General features: G+C 49.2%; 1 protein-coding gene across 1 annotated transcript in view; it reads left to right on the plus strand.

Moving 5' to 3' along the window:
• Window positions 1–19,994, plus strand: part of LOC147098727 (uncharacterized) — a 70,713-nt gene that overhangs the window by 33,557 nt on the left and 17,162 nt on the right. Inside the window, exons 4-5 of the mRNA XM_085969170.1 lie at window positions 3,082–3,238; window positions 14,168–14,238. Of these exons, the coding sequence (XP_085825296.1) occupies window positions 3,082–3,238; window positions 14,168–14,238 (228 nt within the window). The remainder of the gene's footprint in view (window positions 1–3,081; window positions 3,239–14,167; window positions 14,239–19,994) is intronic.

The raw sequence follows: 19,994 nt of genomic DNA on the forward strand, positions 1-19,994 counted from the left end.
AAAAAGAAAGGGAGGAGGGGTAGCATTGCTAGTAAAAGAGGGGATAAATGCAATTGAAAGGAAGGATATTAACTCAGTTAATACAGAATCTATATGGGTGGAGCTAAGAAATAGCAAGGGGCGAAAAACATTAATAGGAGTGGTATATAGGCCTCCAAATAGTAAAATAGAGGTTAGGGAGGGCATCACGAGGGAAATTAGAGAAGCGTGCAATAAGAGCACAGCTGTCATCATAGGTGACTTTAACTTACATATAGATTGGACTAGCCTAATCAGTAAAAATAATGAGGAGGAGGAATTCCTTGAGTGTTTGAGGGATGGTTATCTGGATCAATATGTCGAGGAACCAACTCGGGAACAGGCTATATTGGACTGGGTACTGTGCAATGAGAAGGGACTAATCAGTAATCTTGTTGTACGGGGACCCTTGGGTCAGAGCGATCATAACATGATCGATTTCTCACTCGAAATGGAGAGCGAAGAAATTGACTCAGAGACTAAGGTCCTGAATTTAAACAAGGGGAATTATGATGCCATGAGACGGGAACTGAGTAGGTCTGATTGGACAACGTTCCTGGGAGGACTGGAGGTAGATAAACAATGGCAAACATTTAAAGATAGAATGACAAAATTGCAAAAATTGTTTATACCAATCTGGCATAAAAGGAAATCTAAAAAGGTGACTCAACCGTGGATAACAGGGGAAATTAGAGACAGCATAAAATCCAAAGATAGGGCGTATAAAATAGCCAAAAAAAGCGCCAGAGCGGAAGATTGGGAACAGTTTAAGATAGAGCAAAGGAGGGCAAAGGGCATAATCAAGAGGGGCAAAATAGCTTACGAAAACAAGCTGGCGGAAAATATAAAAACTAACTCCAAAAGCTTTTATAAGTATATCAAAAGGAAAAGACTGGTGAAAACCAAAGTTGGTCCATTGCAGTCAGATACGGGGGAATATATAATGGGAAATAAGGAAATGGCAGATCAACTAAATGCATACTTTGGGTCAGTCTTTACGAAGGAAGACACAAAAAACCTCCCTGGGATATCGGGAAAAATAGGGACATTGGCAAAGGAGGAACTGACGCAAATCAATATCTCTAAGGATATGGTGTTAAGGAAGCTAAAGGGATTGAAGGTGGACAAATCCCCAGGGCCTGATAACATGCATCCTAGGGTACTGAAGGAGGTGGCCCTAGAGATAGCGGATGCACTAAGGATGATTTTTCAGAATTCATTAGACTCGGGAACAGTGCCGATGGATTGGAGGGTAGCTAACGTTACCCCACTATTCAAAAAGGGGGGTAGGGAAAAAGCAGGTAATTACAGACCTGTAAGCCTTACATCAGTTGTGGGCAAAATGCTGGAGTCCATCATTAAGGATGAAATAGCGGAGCACTTAGCAAATGGGGACAGGATAGGACAGAGTCAACATGGATTTACAAAGGGTAAATCGTGCTTGACTAATCTATTGGAATTTTTTGAGGGAGTAACTGGTAGAATAGATGGGGGAGAGCCAGTAGATGTGGTGTACCTGGACTTCCAAAAGGCCTTCGATAAGGTCCCACATAAAAGATTAGCATGGAAAATTGAGGCTCATGGGATAAAGGGGAAAGTTTTGGCGTGGATAGGGAACTGGCTGTCAGATAGAAAACAGAGAGTTGGAATAAACGGCTCATTTTCTGAATGGCAGGCAGTAACAAGTGGGGTACCACAGGGATCTGTCCTGGGCCCCCAGCTGTTCACAATTTACATTAATGACCTGGATCAGGGAGTCGGATGCAGCATTTCCAAATTTGCAGACGACACTAAACTAGGAGGGGGGGTGGGCTCAGAGGAAGAGACCAGGAAGCTCCAGAGCGATTTGGACAGACTGGGCGATTGGGCGGATAAATGGCAGATGCACTATAATGTGGACAAGTGCGAAGTTATCCACCTTGGGTGCAGGAACGGGAGGGCAAATTATTATTTAAATGGCAATAGATTGGGAGAGGGGGAAGTACAGAGAGACCTGGGTGTTCTTGTACACCAGTCACTGAAGGCGAGCATGCAGGTGCAACAGGCGGTCAAGAAGGCAAACGGTATGCTGGCCTTCATAGCAAAAGGGTTAGAATACAGGAACAGGGATACCTTGCTGCAGCTGTACAGGGCACTGGTGAGACCACACCTCGAGTACTGTGTACAGTTTTGGTCGCCTCATCTGAGGAAGGATGTTCTTGCCATGGAGGGGGTGCAGCGGCGATTCACCAGGCTGATACCAGGAATGGCGGGAATGACCTATGAGGAGAGACTATGTAGTTTAGGGATGTACACACTGGAGTTTAGAAGATTGAGAGGGGACCTCATAGAAGTGTATAAAATTCTGACAGGTCTAGACAGACTGGATGCAGAAGGAATGTTTCCCTTGGCGGGTGAGAACAGAACTAGAGGACATAATTTAAGGATAAGGGCTAAACCATTTAGGACAGAGATGAGGGGGAATTTCTTCACTCAGAGAGTGGTGAACCTGTGGAACTCATTGCCACAGAGGGCAGTGTACGCCAGCTCATTAAATATATTTAAGAGGGAATTAGATATATTTCTACGGGCAAAAGGGGTTAAGGGTTACGGAGAGAAGGCGGGGACGGGATACTGAATTAAAGGATCAGCCATGATCTCATCGAATGGCGGAGCAGGCACGAAGGGCCGAATGGCCTACTCCTGCTCCTATCTTCTATGTATCTATATGTATCTATGTACCCCAGACTCTAGAACAGGTCTCACTAGCAATCTGCATGAGATCAGAAGAGCACTCGGGAATTTGTTAGTGAAGACCTGCCTCCCTCCCTTCAATCTGTGCTAACTCCCTCAAACCATCCCATACCCAGCCACTTTGTTTGACATCACCTCGATGTGAAGGTTGAATACATTCCAGGAAAGAGCTGTGTGGAGTGTCGGGGATGCTTTGGAATGGGCTTCTATGATTGAAACGTTTGTTTGAATGGAGTATTTTGGTATAGAATGGCAGGCCTGATTGAGATTGCTTAGGTTCTGATGTTAGCTTATTCCACCTGACAATTAATGCTGCTTCTCCTCGTTCAGCGTTCTGCACAAAGAAAACCTATCAGTGCCTCACCGAGGCTGTCACGAAACTCTTTATCTAAAGGAAAGAGAAATTCTGGGGTTCATCGCATGTCATCCTTGGGACTGCCGGAAGTCGATAGCTACCAATTCGATGAAGCGGCATCGAGCTCTTTTGGTGAGTTATGGGGTCGTATTTTTCCAATGACCAGTAACAATCTTAGCAAGTCCTGTGGAACAAACAGCCATTTTAAAAGGGTCTTAAAAGAAGTGGCTGTAGAGATAGTGGATGCGTTGGTTGTAATCTACCAAAATTCCCTGCATTCTGGAGAGGTCCCAGCGGATTGGAAAACCGCAAATGTAACGCCCCTATTCAGGAAAGGAGGGAACTTTAGTTAGCCTAACATTTGTCATTTGGAAAATGCTGCAATGCATTATTAAGGAAGTAGTAGCAGGACATTTAGAAAATCATAATACAGTCAAGCAGAGTCACCATGGTTTTATGAAAGGGAAATCGTGTTTGACAAATTTACTAGAGTTCTTTGAGGATGTAACGAGCTGGGTAGATAAAGGGTGAGCCAGTGGATGTGGTGTATTTGGATTTCCAGAAGGCATTCGATAAGGTGCCACATAAAAGGTTACTGCACAAGATAAGAGCTCACGGGGTTGGGGGTAATATATTAGCATGGATAGAGGATTGGCTAACTAACAGAAAGCAGAGAGTTGGGATAAATGGGTAATTTTCAGGTTGGCAAACGGTAACTAGTGGGGTGCCACAGGGATCAGTGCTGGGGCCTCAGCTGTTTACAATCTACATTAATGACTTGGATGAAGGGACCGAGTGTAATGTAGCCAAATGTTCTGCTGATACAAAGACAGATGGGAAAGCAAGTTGTGAAGAGGACACAAAGAATCTGCAAAGGGATATAGACAGGCTAAGCGAGTGGGCAAAAATGTGGCAGATGGAGTATAATGTGGGAAAATGTGAGGTCATCCACTTTGGTAGGAAGAATAAAAAAGCAAATTATTATTTAAATGGAGAGAGATTACAGAATGCTGCGGTACAGAGGGATCTGGGGGTCCTCGTACATGAAACACAAAAAGTTAGCATGCAGGTACAGCAAGTAATTAGGAAGGCAAATGGAATGTTGGCCTTAATTGCAAAGGGTATGGAGTATAAAAGTAGGGAAGTCTTGCTACAGCTGTACAGGGTATTAGTGAGACCACACCTGGAGTACTGTGTACAGTTTTGGACTCCTTATTTAAGGAAGGATATACTTGCATTGGAGGCAGTTCAGAGAAGGTTCACGAGGTTGATTCCGGAGATGAAGGGGTTGTCTTATGAAGAATGGTTGAGCAGGCTGGGCCTATACTCATTGGAGTTCAGAAGAATGAGAGGTGATCTTACTGAAACACATAAGATTCTGAGGGGGCTTGACAGGGTAGATGCAGAGAGGATGTTTCCCCTCGTGGGGGAATCTAGAACTCTGGGCATAGTTTCAGAATAAGGGGTCGGCTATTTAAAATGGAGATGAGGAGGAATTTCTCCTCTCAGAGGGTGGTGAATCTTTGGAATTCTGTTCCCCAGAGAGCTGTGGAGGTGGAGTCATTGAATATATTCAAGGCGGAGATAGACCGATATTTGAGCTACAGGGGTGTCGAGGGTTATGGGGAGCAGGCAGGAAATTGGTGTTGACGCCAAGATCAGATCAGCCATGATCTTATTGAATGGCGGAGCAGGCTCGAGCGGCCAAATGGCCTACTCCTGCTCCAATTTCTTATGTTCTTATGTTTATATTTGATTGTGCTCTTTAAGGTGAGGAATGTTGGTGCTGGGAAATGGCACATGTCAGATACAGCATACACAGCTGAAGATTAATGCACCCTGTTCTCTTTGTGAGTGAGAGTTCTCTCTCTCTCTCTCTCTGTGTCTCTCATAAGAACATAAGAAGTAAGAGCAGGAGTAGGCCATTTGGCTGCTCGAGCCTGCTCCACCATTAAATAAGGTCATGGCTGATCATTGACCTCAACTCCACTTTCCCGCCCAATCTCCATATCCCTTGATTCCCCCAGAGTCCAAAAATCTATCGATCTCAGCCTTGAATATACTCAACGACTCAGCATTCACAGCCCTCTGGGACAGAGAATTCCAAGGATTCATAACCCTCTGAGTGAAGAAATTCCTCTGCATCTCGGTCTTAAATGGCCGACTCCAGCCAGGGGGAAACAACCTTTCAGCATCTACCCTGTCCATCCCCCTCAGAATCTTGTATGTTTCAATGAGATCACCTCTCATTCTTCTAAACTCCAGAGAGTATCGGCCCATTCTACACAATCTCTCCTCATAGGACAGCCCTCTCATCCAAATATACTACATCCACTGGTTTGCCTTTATCTACCTTGCTAGTTACATCCTCAAAAAACTCTAATAAATTTGTCAAACACGATTTCCTTTCATATAACCATGTTGACTCTGCCTAATCATGTTATGATTTTCTAAGTGCTCTGACACCACTTCCATAGCAATGGATTCCAGCATTTTTCCGACGACTGATGTCAGGCTAACTGGCCTGTAGTTCCGTTTTCTCTCTCCCTCCTTTCTTGAATAGCAGTGTTACATTCGCGATCTTACAATCCGCTGGGACCATTCTAGAATCTAGGGAATTTTGGAAGATCAAAACCAATGCATCCACTATCTCTTCAGCCGCCTCTTTCAGAACCCTAGGATGTAGGCCGTCAGGTCCAGGGGATTTGTCGGCTTTTAGTCCCATTAGTTTCTCTAGTACTTTTTCTCTACTTATATTAATTACGTTAAGTTCCTCACCCTCATTAGACCCTTGGTTCCCCACCATTTTTGGTGTGCTTTTTGTGTCTTCTACTGTGAAGACAGATACAAAATATTTATTTAACATTTCTGCCATTTCCTTATTCCTTAATAATTTCTCCTGTCTCAGCCTCTAAGGGACCAACGTTTACTTTTGCTATTTTCTTCCTTTTTACATACTTGTAGAAGCTCTTACAATCTGCTTTTATATTTCTTGCTAGTTTTCTCTCATTCTATTTTTTCCCTTTTTATCAATTTTTTGGTCATCCTTTGCTGGCTTCTGAAACTCCCCCAATGCTCAGGTTTACTATTATTCTTTGCAACATTATGGCCTAGAAATTCAGTAGCGCCCCGTTTGGGGCGCCAGCCTCGCCAGGGCGCCAAAAGTAGCGCCCCGGAAGTAGTCGCGGCCGCCCGCCGTAAATTCACTTTGTGTGCCCCAGAGGGAAGCGCGGCGCTACTGGAGGTGCCCCGCATCCCTCTTGGGGTGCTGCAGCTGAAGATCACTGCACAACGTGCCGCAGCGCCACACGCTGCGGCACGGCGTGCTGTGGTACTGCAGGCCTTCCTCCCCTTCTTAAAGGGGAGGGGCCTTGTGCAGCGCGATCGAGGATCGCGAGTGCCGGCAAAAGAGCCCGGCACCAGAGGATCCTTTACTATGAGATTACACAATACAAGATCTAAAATAGCCTGTTCCCTGGTTGGTTCCATGACATATTGTTCTAAGAAACTGCCCCGAATGCAGTCCATGAACTCGTCCTCCTGACTACCTTTGCCAGTTTGATTTGTCCAATCTACATGAAGATTAATGTCCCCCAAGATTATTCCATTACCTTTGTTGCAAGCTCCTGCTATTTCTTGATTAATATTCTGTCCAACAGTATAGCTATTGTTAGGGGGCCTATATACTAATCCTACCAGTGTTTTCTGCCCCTTGTTATTCCTTATCTCCACCCATACTGCTTCTACTTCCTGATCTTCCGAGCCGAGATCCTTTCTCGCTACTGTCCTTATGTCATCCTTTATTATCAGGGCTACTCCCCCTCCTTTTCCATCCTGCCTGTCTTTTCAAAACGTCAAGTACCCTGGAACATTTAGTTCCCAACCTTGGCCACCTTGCAACCATGTCTCTGTAATGGCTATTGGATCAAACCCTTTTATCTCTATTTGTGCCAGTAGTTCATCTATCTTGTTACGAATATTCGTGCATTCAGATAAAGAACCTTTAATTTAAATTTTTTACCATTATTCCCTGCTTTGACCTTATTCTCTGCAGCACTGCTACCATTACACTCTCTGTCCCTTCCTGTCACACTCTGCTTATTTTTACCCAAATCACTACACTGCTCTATTGCCTTGACCTTTCTCTTTAGATTTCTAAATTTCCCTCACCTGGCCTCTCCCCCCCACCCCCCCACCTTTTTTTAGTTTAGTTTAGTTTAAAGCCCTGTCTGCAGCTCTAGTTATTCGATTTGCCAGGATGCCAGTGGTGCCAGCTCCCTCTTTCCCCAGTACTGGTGCCAGTGCACCATGAATTGAAACCCCTTCTTCCCACACCACTCTTTGAGCCACGCATTTAACTCTCTGATCTGCTTGACCCTATGCCAATTTGCGCGTGGCTCAGGTAGTAATCCAAAGATTATTACCCTTGAGTTTCTGCTTATTAATTTAGACCCTAGCTCCTCAAACTCCCTTAGCAGAACCTCATTCTTAGTTCTACCTATGTTGTTGGTTCCTACATGGACCACGACAACTGGACCCTCCCCCTCCCACTCCAAGTTCTTCTCCAGCCGCGAGGAGATATCCTTAACTCCGGCACAGGGCAGGCAACACAGCCTTTGGGACTCTCTTTCACAGCTGCAAAGAACAGTATCTATCCCCCTGACTACTGTCCCCTACTACTACCACATTCCTTCCTTCTCCCCCCACTTGGATGGCCCCCTGTACCACAGTGCCGTGGTCAATTGGCCCATCCTCCCTGCAGTCCTTTTCCTCATCCATACAGGTAGAAAGTACCTCGTACCTATTGGACAAGGTCCAGGGCTGAGGCTCCTCCATCGCTACATCCTGGGTCCCCATATCTTCCTGACTCACAGTCACCCCCTCCTGTCCCTGACTACTGATGAACTCTAAAGTACTACTTAACCTAAAGGGTGTGACTGCCTCCTGAAACAAAGTGTCCAGGTAACTCTCCCCCTCCCTGATGCATCGCAATGTCTGCAGCTCGGACTCCAGCTCAACAACCCTGAGCCGAAGTCCCTCGAGTTGCAGACACTTACTGCAGATGTGGTTGCTCGGGATCGCGATGCTCTCCACAGACTCCCACACGCTGCAGTTACAACACACCACCTGCCCTGCCACCTCTAACCTTGTTTTATTTATTAATTCATTAGTTAAACTTTTATTTAATCAATATTTTACTTCTACTGTTTGATTATTTTACCTAGTTTAAGTTATTAATTTATTAAGCACCAGCAAGTTACACTTTCTCAGCTCTTAATTTAACCCCCTTCCCTAACTTAGAGAGCAAAAAAAAGCTGTAATACTCACCAACCAATCACCTGCCTGCTCTCCTGTGACATCACTCTTTGATGTTTTTTAATCTGAGCCTCGCCGCTGCTTTAATTCAGGCCTGCTCTCGGGCCGCTCTTTATCCTCTCGTCGCTGCTTTAATTCAGCTCCGCTCTCGGGCCGCTCTTTATCCTCTCGCCGCTGCTTTAATTCAGGTCCGCTCTCGGGCCGCTCTTTATCCTCTCGCCGCTGCCGCTGCTTTAATTCAGGTCTGCTCTTGGGCCGCTCCTTATCCTCTCGCCACTGCCGCTGCTTTAATTCAGGTCCGCTCTCGGGCCGCTCAAACATAGAAACATAGAAGATAGGAGCAGGAGTAGGCCATTCGGCCCCTCGAGCCTGCTCCGCCATTCAATGAGATCACGGCTGATCATCCAAATTCAGTACCCTGTCCCTGCCTTCTCCCCATATCCCTTGATCCCTTTAGCCTTAAGAAATATATCTAACTCCTTCTTGAATATATTTAAGGAATTGGCCTCCACCGCCCTCTGTGGTAGAGAATTCCACAGGTTCACCACTCTCTGGGTGAAGAAATTCCTCCTCATCTCTGTCCTAAATGGCTTATCCCTTATCCTTAGACTGTGACCCCTGGTTCTGGACTCCCCGGCCATCAGGAACATCCTTCCTGCATCTAGTCTGTCCAGTCCTGTTAGAATTTTTTAAGTTTCAATGAGATCCCCTCTCATTCTTCTAAACTCCAGCGAGTATAAGCCCAATCGACCCAATCTCTCCTCATACGTCATTCCTGCCATCCCAGGTATCAGCCTGGTGAATCTTCGCTGCACTCTCTCCATGGCAAGAACATCCTTCCTCAGATAAGGCGACCAAAACTGCACACAATACTCAAGGTGTGGTCTCACCAAGGCCCTGTACAACTGCAGCAAGACATCCTTGTTCCTGTACTCGAACCCTCTCGCTACGAAGGCCAACATACCATTTGCCTTCTTAACTGCCTGCTGCACCTGCATGCTTACCTTCAGCGACTGGTGCACAAGGACACCCAGGTCTCGTTGCACTTCCCCTTCTCCCAACCTATTGCCGTTTAGATAATAATCTGCCTTCCTGTTTTTGCCACCAAAGTGGATAACCTCGCATTTATCCACATTATACTGCATCTGCCGTGCATCTGCCCAATCACCCAACCTGTCCAAATCATACTGGAGTTTCTCGGCATCCTCCTCACAGCACACACGCCCACCCAGCTTTGTGTCGTCTGCAAACTTGGAGATATTACATCTAGTTCCCACATCTAGATCATTAATATATATTGTGAATAGCTGGGGTCCTAGGACCAATCCCTGCGGTATCCCACTAGTCACTGCCTGCCACTCGGAAAAAGACCTGTTTATTCCAACTCTTTGTTTCCTGTCTGCCAACCAGTTCTCTATCCAAGTCAGTACCTTGCCCCCAATCCCATGTGCCCTAACTTTACACGCTGGTCTCTTATGCGGGACCTTATCGAAAGCCTTCTGAAAGTCCAAATACACCACATCCACTGGTTCTCCCTTATCTATTCTACCAGTTACATCCTCAAAAATTCCAAGCATGATTTACCTTTTGTAAATCCACGTTGACTTTGTCCGATCCTGTCACTGTTTTCCAAGTGCTCTGCTATTACATCTTTTATAATGGACTCTAGCATTTTCCCCACTACCAATGTCAGGCTTACCGGTCTATAATTTCCCCGTTTTCTCTCTACCACCTTTTTTGAATAGTGGGGTAACATTAGCTACCCTCCAATCCATGGGAACTGTTCCAGAATCTATAGAATTTTGGAAGATGACCAGCAATGCATCTATTATTTCTAAGGCCACTTCCTTAGGTACCCTAGGATGTAGATTATCAGGCCCTGGGCTTTATCGGCCTTCAATCCCGTCAATTTCCCTAACACCATTTCCCTACAAATACTGATTTCATTCAGTTCCTCCCTCTCATTAGACCCTATGTTCCCCGACATCTCTGAGGACAGAACCAAAGTATGTATTTAATTGGCCTGCCATTTCTTTGTTCCCCATTATAAATTCCCCTGATTCTGACTGCAAGGGACCTACGCTTGACTTCACATATCTATAGAAGCTTTTACAGTCAGTTTTTATGTTCCCTGAAAGCTTACTCTCAAACTCTATTTCCCCCCTCTTAATTAATCCCTTTGTCCTCCTTTGCTGAATCCTAAACTGCTCCCAATCCTCAGGTTTACTGCTTTTTCTGGCCAATTTATATGTCCTCTCCTTGGATCTTATGTTATCCCTAATTTCCCTTGTTAGCCACGGTTCAGTCACCTTTTTTGTTTTATCTTTATGCCAAACAGGGATGAACACATTCTGTAGTTCATCCATGCGATCTTTAAATGTTTGCCATTGCCTATCCACCGTCAACCCTTTGAGTAACATTCCCCAATCAATCCTACCCAACTCGCGTCTCATACCATCGTAGTTTCCTTTATTTAAATTCAGGACCCTAGTCTCTGAATCAAATACTTCACTCTCCATCTTAATGAAGAGTTCGATCATATTATGATCACTCCGCCCAAAGGGGCCTCGCACTACAAGATTGCTAATTATTCCTTTCTCATTACATAATACCCAGTCTAAGATGGCCTGCTCTTTAGTTGGTTCCTCGACATATTGGTCCAGGAAACCATCCCGTATACACTCCAGGAATTCCTCCTCCACAGTATTGTTACTAATTTGGTTAGCCCGATCTACATGTAGATTAAAGTCACCCATGATAACTGCTCTGCCCTTATTGCACGTGTCTCTAATTTCCCGTTTAATGCCATCCCCAACCTCCGCATTACTATTTGGGGGTCTGCATACAACTCCCACTAACGTTTTCTGCCCCTTGGTATTTCTCAGCTCTACCCATACAGATTCCACATCCTCAGAGCTAATATCCTTCCTTACTATTGTGTTAATCTCCTCTTTAACCAGCAATGCTACCCCACCTCCTCTTCCTTTTTGCCTGTCTTTCCTGAATATTGAATACCCCTGGATGTTGAGTTCCCAGCCTTGGTCACCCTGGAGCCATGTTTCCATAATCCCAATCATATCATATCTGCTTACATCTATTTGCACAGCTAATTCATCCACCTTATTACGAATGCTCCTCGCATTAAGATACAAAGTGTTCAGGCTTGTTTTTTTAACACTCTTAGACCTTTTAGAATTATTATTTACTGTGGCCACGTTTTATTTAAACCCTTGATTTCTCTGCCACTTTTCTTTTCTCCTTCCTGTCTTTTGCTTCTATCCTTGTTTCCCTTTCCTCTGTCTCCCTGCACAGGTTCCCAAACCCCTGCCATTTTAGTTTAATCCCTCCCCCACAGCACTAGCAAACACTCCCCCATGGACATCGGTCCCGGTCCCGCCCAGGTGCAAACCGTCCGTTTTGTACTGGTCCCACCTCCCCCAGAACCGGTTCCAATGTCCCAGGAATTTGAATCCCTCCCCCTTGCACCATTCCTCTAGCCACGTATTCATCTGAAACATCCTTCTATTTCTACTCTGACTAGCACATGGCACTGGTAGCAATCCTGAGATTACTACCTTTGAGGTCCTATTTTTTAATTTACCTCCTAACTCCCTATATTCAGCTTTTAGGACCTCATCCCGGTTTTTACCTATATCGTTGGTACCTATATGCACCACAACAACTGGCTGTTCACACTCCCCTTCCAAAATGTTCTGCAGCCGCTCCGAGACATCCTTGACCCTTGCACCAGGGAGGCAACATACCATCCTGGAGTCTCGTTTGCGGCCGCGGGAACGCCTATCTATTCCCCTTACAATAGAATCCCCTATTACTATAGCTCTCCCACTCTTTTTCCTCCCGTCCTGTGCAGCAGAACCACCCATGGTGCCAGGAAGTTGGCTGCTGCTGTCTTCCCCCGATAAGCCATCTCCCTCAACAATATCCAAAGCGGTATATCTGTTTGAGAGGGGGTTGGCCACAGGGGACCCCTGCACTACCTGCCTGCGCCTACTACTCTGCCTGGCAGCCTTTACCTGCGGTGTGACCAACTCATTAAACGTGCTATCCACGACGTCCTCAGCATCACGAATGCTCCAGTATGTATCCATTCGCAGCTCCAGCGCCGCAATGTGGTCTGCTAGTAGCTGCAGCTGGATACACTTCCCGCACACATGGTCGTCAGGGACACGGGAAGTGTCCCTGATTTCCCACATAGTGTAGGAGGAGCATACCACAGTGCCGAGCTGTACTGCCATGACTTACCCTTTAATTAATTCAAATTAAATTAAATCAAATCAATCCCACCAATTACACTACAATTAAATGATATACTCAAGGGCCCTTGTTTACCAGCAGTCCCCACTGCACAACAGAGTCCCTAGAAATTATAAACCACAAAATGTAAGTTTGGAAAAAAGCGAGAAAGAGAGCAATACTCACCAACCAATCACTTACCTGCTTTCTGGTGATGTCACACTTCGATTACTTTTTACTTCTCTCTCTCCTCTCGCTGACTCTGTGCCTCTTGCAGGTCCATCGCTGAGCTCTGGTCCCAGGCCTCCTCTCCCCGCTCTTTTTATCCTCCTCTCGCTGACTCTGTGCCTCTCGTAGGTCCACCGCTCAGCTCCGGTCCCAGGCCTCCGCTCCCCGCTCTTTTTATCCTCCTCTCGCTGACTCTGTGGCTGTCGCAGGTCCGCCGCTCAGCTCTTTATCCTCTCGCTGCTGCTTTAATTTAGCTCTGCTCTTTATCCTCTCGTCGCCGCTTTAATACAGCTCGCTCTCGGGCCGCTTTTTATCCTCTCGCCGCTGCCGCTGCTTTAATTCAGGTCCGCTCTCGGGCCGCTCTTTATCCTCTCGCTGCTGCCGCTGCTTTAATTCAGGTCCACTCTCGGGCCGCTCTTTATCTTCTCGCCGCTGCTGCTCTCTGTCTCTGTATCTCTCTCTCCCTCTCTCTGAGTGAGAGGTCTGGATGAGTGCAGCTCCAACAACACTCAAGAAGCTTGATACCATCCAGGACAAAGCAGCCCGCTTGATTGGCACCCCATCCACCACCTTAAACATTCACTCCCTCCACCACTGGTGCACCGTGGCTGCAGTGTGTACCATCTACAAGATGCACTGCAGCAACTTGCCAAGGTTTCTTCGACAGCACCTCCCAAACATGTGACCTCTACCACCTAGAAGTGCAGCAGGTGCATGGGAACAGCATCTCCAAGTCACACAATCCTGACTTAGAAATATATCGCTGATCCTTCATCGCCGCTGGGTCAAATTCCTGGAACACCCTCCCTAGCAGCACTGTGGGAGTACCTTCACCACACGGACTGCAGCGGTTCAAGAAGGCGGCTCACCACCACCTTCTCAAGGGCAATTAGGGATGGGCAATAAATGCTGGCCTTGCCAGCGATGCCCACATCCCATGAATGAATCATAGAATCATAGCACAGTAGGAGGCCATTCGGCCCGTTGAGCCCTTACCGGCTCTCTGCAAGAACACTTCAGCTAGTCCCAATCCCCCTGCCTACTTCCAAACTAGCCCAGGAGACACCACACCGCCCCCCTACCCCCACAGGGGCCCACTCTCTGCACGTCACTCCCCAAACAAGCACCCACTGCTTCCTTTTCATCAGTTCCTTACCCATTTCCAGAATTCACCTTAAATCAGCACCAGTTATTCAACAGTCTCTCGTGTGGACCTAGTAAGGCACTGAGCTCTCACAGCATTCCATGTCATTTCTATTGTAGGCAGCCAACAATCCGTTAGCAAAGTGACTACAAACAACTATGGATTCGTTCAAGTTTCCCCTCATAAACAGGTGAGAGACACACACTAGTATGGGCTTTCTGACACATCTACCTGTGCACGCACTTAGTAAGTAATGGGGTCCTTGGGCCTCATAGAAACATGGAAGATAGGAGCAGGAGTAGGCCATTCGGCCCCTCGAGCCTGCTCCGCCATTCAATGAGATCATGGCTGATCATCCAAATTCAGTACCCTGTCATAGAATATGACACAGAGCCACACTCTGCAGATCCAGCCTTGTCCCTTTTTATTACCAGTCCAGCTGGCATGCATTGGCCCAGTTGGATAAGAAGTGCAAAACAGAAACATTTTTGACAACAAGAAAAGTCCATTTAACCCAAAAAGCCGTTAAATTCCGGCAACACTTACCCATCCTCTCACCATATCCCTAAACCCCCACCTACCCACCTTCTCTCCATATCCCTCAATCTTATTTACCCACCTTCTCACCATATCGCTCAAACCCACCTATCTACCTTCTCACCGTATCACTTAACCCCGTCTAACCACCCTGTCACCATGTCCCTCAACACCACCTACCCATTGTCTCAGCAAATCCCTCAATCCCACTTACCCACCTTCTCACCATATCCCTCAATCCCACTTACCCACCTTCTCACCATATCCTTCAATCCCACTTACCCACCTTCTCACCATATCCCTCAACCTGACCAACCCATCTTCTCGCCATACTCCTCAACCCCACGTTCCCACCCTCACCATATTCCTCAACCACATGACCCACCTTCTCACCATATCCCTCAACCCCACCCACCCACCTTCTCCCCATATTCCTCAACCCCACCTACCCACCTTCTCACTGTGTTCCTCAACCCCACCTACCCACCTTCTCCCCATATCCAGTTATCCACATTCTCACTAATTCCCTCAATCCTACTACCTACCTTCTCCTTACGTCCGTCAATCCCACCTACCCACCTCACCATATCACTCAGTTCCTTTTCTTCCAGAAACTCCTCTAATTATCTCTTGACCCCATTTGCACTGTCCACATCAATGTCTTTCTCGGGTAGCTTATTCCACAACTCAATTACCCTTTGGGTAGGAAAGTTCGCCAAGGTTCCCCCTAGATTTCCTTGCCTCCTGATACCCAGAATCGTCCTTGTTGCCCTCCCCAACCCCCTTGTCTCCTCCAGGACAGTAATACCTTTCCTGTTGCCATATGCGGAGATCGTGCTGAATACACTCCTCGCCTGCTCCCAGACCAGGGATTTAGCTCAGTTTCAATGTCCAACCCCTGTAGCCACAGCTCCATAATGCAAGCTATCTCTTACGCTATCTAGCAGCCTCCTGCTGTTTCTGGGCCATGATGCAGTATTTTGCCCACCTCTGACAGGATAGTTCCAATCCACTAACTTGCAAGGTTTGGCTCTCTAATGCTTTTGTCGGAGCTTCTGCTGCGCTACTGGCAGAGTTTCAACAAATGGATTTTACACTAGGTGGCCAAGTGGGTCCCACCTGGGCTCTACCTAAAGACATCAATTCGAGAAAATGATCTGACCGACATTAATGAAATCAATTAGAAAGGCACACTGACTGACCCACAGAGAGGGAGTGAGGAGATACTGACTGACCCACAGACAGGGAGTGAGGAGACACTGACTGACCCACAGGGAGTGAGGAGACACTGACTGACCCACAGACAGGGAGTGAGGAGACACTGACTGACCCACAGGGAGTGAGGAGATACTGACTGACCCACAGACAGGGAGTGAGGAGACACTGACTGACCCACAGGGAGTGAGGAGACACTGACTGACCCACGGGGAGTGAGGAGACACCGACTGACCCACAGGGAGTGAGGAGACACCGACTGACCCACAGGGAGTGAGGAGACACCGACTGACCCACAGGGAGTGAGGAGACACTGACTGACCCACAGGGAGTGAGGAGACACCGACTGACCAACAGGGAGTGAGGAGACACTGACTGACCCACGGGGAGTGAGGGGACACTGACTGACCCACAGGGAGTGAGGAGATACTGACTGACCCACAGGGAGTGAGGAGACACCGACTGACCCACAGACAGGGAGTGAGGAGACACTGACTCACCCACAGGGAGTGAGGAGATACTGACTGACCCACAGACAGGGAGTGAGGAGACACTGACTGACCCACAGGGAGTGAGGAGACACTGACTGACCCACAGGGAGTGAGGAGACACTGATTGACCCACAGACAGGGAGTGAGGAGACACTGACTGACCCACAGGGAGTGAGGAGACACTGACTGACCCACAGGGAGTGAGGAGACACTGACTGACCCACAGGGAGTGAGGAGACACTGATTGACCCACAGGGAGTGAGGAGACACTGACTGACCCACGGGGAGTGAGGAGACACTGACTGACCCACAGGGAGTGAGGAGACACCGACTGACCCACAGGGAGTGAGGAGACACTGACTGACCCACAGGGAGTGAGGAGACACTGACTGACCCACAGGGAGTGAGGAGACACTGACTGACCCACAGGGAGTGAGGAGATACTGACTGACCCACAGGGAGTGAGGAGACACTGACTGACCCACAGGGAGTGAGGAGACACTGACTGACCCACAGGGAGTGAGGAGCCACTGACTGACCCACAGGGAGTGAGGAGACACTGACTGACCCACAGGGAGTGAGGAGATACTGACTGACCCACAGGGAGTGAGGAGACACTGACTGACCCACAGGGAGTGAGGAGACACTGACTGACCCACAGGGAGTGAGGAGACACTGACTGACCCACAGGGAGTGAGGAGACACTGACCGACCCACAGGGAGTGAGGAGACACTGACTGACCCACAGGGAGTGAGGAGACACTGATTGACCCACAGGGAGTGAGGAGACACTGACTGACCCACAGGGAGGGAGGAGACACCGACTGACCCACGGGGAGTGAGGAGACACTGACTGACCCACAGGGAGTGAGGAGACACTGACTGACCCACAGGGAGTGAGGAGACACTGACTGACCCACAGGGAGTGAGGAGACACCGACTGACCCACAGGGAGTGAGGAGACACTGACTGACCCACAGGGAGTGAGGAGACACCGACTGACCCACAGGGAGTGAGGAGATACTGACTGACCCACAGGGACTGAGGAGACACTGACTGACCCACGGGGAGTGAGGAGACACTGACTGACCCACAGGGAGTGAGGAGACACTGACTGACCCATGGGGAGTGAGGAGACACTGACTGACCCACAGGGAGTGAGGAGACACTGACTGACCCACAGACAGGGAGTGAGGAGACACTGACTGACCCACAGACAGGGAGTGAGGAGACACTGACTGACCCACAGGGAGTGAGGAGACACTGACTGACCCACAGACAGGGAGTGAGGAGACACTGACTGACCCACAGGGAGTGAGGAGACACTGACTGACCCACGGGGAGTGAGGAGATACTGACTGACCCACAGACAGGGAGTGAGGAGACACTGACTGACCGACAGGGAGTGAGGAGACACTGACTGACCCACAGGGAGTGAGGAGACACCGACTGACCCACAGGGAGTGAGGAGACACCGACTGACCCACAGGGAGTGAGGAGACACCGACTGACCCACAGGGAGTGAGGAGACACTGACTGACCCACAGGGAGTGAGGAGACACCGACTGACCCACAGGGAGTGAGGAGACACTGACTGACCCACAGGGAGTGAGGAGATACTGACTGACCCACAGGGAGTGAGGAGACACTGACTGACCCACAGGGAGTGAGGAGACACTGACTGACCCACAGGGAGTGAGGAGATACTGACTGACCCACAGGGAGTGAGGAGACACTGACCGACCCACAGGGAGTGAGGAGACACTGACTGACCCACCGGGAGTGAGGAGACACTGACTGACCCACAGGGAGTGAGGAGACACCGACTGACCCACAGACAGGGAGTGAGGAGACACTGACTCACCCACAGGGAGTGAGGAGACACTGACTGACCCACAGGGAGTGAGGAGACACTGATTGACCCACAGACAGGGAGTGAGGAGACACTGACTGACCCACAGGGAGTGAGGAGACACTGACTGACCCACAGGGAGTGAGGAGACACTGACTGACCCACAGGGAGTGAGGAGACACTGACTGACCCACAGGGAGGGAGGAGACACCGACTGACCCACAGGGAGTGAGGAGACACTGACTGACCCACAGGGAGTGAGGAGACACTGACTGACCCACAGAGAGTGAGGAGACACTGACTGACCCACAGGGAGTGAGGAGACACTGACTGACCCACAGGGAGTGAGGAGACACCGACTGACCCACAGGGAGTGAGGAGACACTGACTGACCCACAGGGAGTGAGGAGACACCGACTGACCCACAGGGAGTGAGGAGACACCGACTGACCCACAGGGAGTGAGGAGACACCGACTGACCCACAGGGAGTGAGGAGACACCGACTGACCCACAGGGAGTGAGGAGACACCGACTGACCCACAGGGAGTGAGGAGACACTGACTGACCCACAGGGAGTGAGGAGACACTGACTGACCCACAGGGAGTGAGGAGACACTGACTGACCCACAGGGACTGAGGAGACACTGACTGACCCACAGGGAGTGAGGAGACACTGACTGACCCACAGGGAGTGAGGAGACACTGACTGACCCACGGGGAGTGAGGAGACACTGACTGACCCACGGGGAGTGAGGAGACACTGACTGACCCACAGGGAGTGAGGAGACACTGACTGACCCACAGGGAGTGAGGAGACACTGACTGACCTACAGGGAGTGAGGAGACACTGACTGACCCACAGACAGGGAGTGAGGAGACACTGACTGACCCACAGGGAGTGAGGAGACACTGACTGACCCACAGGGAGTGAGGAGACACTGACTGACCCACAGGGAGTGAGGAGACACTGACTGACCCACAGACAGGGAGTGAGGAGACACTGACTGACCCACAGGGAGTGAGGAGACACTGACTGACCCACAGGGAGCGAGGAGACACCGACTGACCCACAGGGAGTGAGGAGACACTGACTGACCTACAGGGAGTGAGGAGACACTGACTGACCTACAGGGAGTGAGGAGACACTGACTGACCCACAGGGAGTGAGGAGACACTGACTGACCCACAGGGAGTGAGGAGACACTGACTGACCCACAGGGAGTGAGGAGACACTGACTGACCCACAGGGAGTGAGGAGACACCGACTGACCCACAGGGAGTGAGGAGAAACTGACTGACCCACAGGGAGTGAGGAGACACTGACTGACCCACAGGGAGTGAGGAGACACTGACTGACCCACAGGGAGTGAGGAGACACTGACTGACCCACAGGGAGTGAGGAGACACTGACTGACCCACAGGGAGTGAGGAGACACTGACTGACCCACAGGGAGTGAGGAGGCACTGACTGACCCACAGGGAGTGAGGAGACACTGACTGACCCACAGGGAGTGAGGAGACACTGACTGACCCACAGGGAGTGAGGAGACACTGACTGACCCACAGGGAGTGAGGAGACACCGACTGACCCACAGGGAGTGAGGAGACACTGACTGACCCACAGGGAGTGAGGAGACACTGACTGACCCACAGGGAGTGAGGAGACACTGACTGACCCACGGGGAGTGAGGAGACACTGACTGACCCACAGGGAGTGAGGAGACACCGACTGACCCACAGGGAGTGAGGAGACACTGACTGACCCACAGGGAGTGAGGAGACACTGACTGACCCACAGGGAGTGAGGAGACACTGACTGACCCACGGGGAGTGAGGAGACACCGACTGAC

This window comes from Somniosus microcephalus, chromosome 28, assembly GCF_052327205.1.
Source record: "Somniosus microcephalus isolate GS21.2 chromosome 28, FLI_Smic_1.0, whole genome shotgun sequence".
Lineage (NCBI taxonomy): Eukaryota > Metazoa > Chordata > Chondrichthyes > Squaliformes > Somniosidae > Somniosus > Somniosus microcephalus.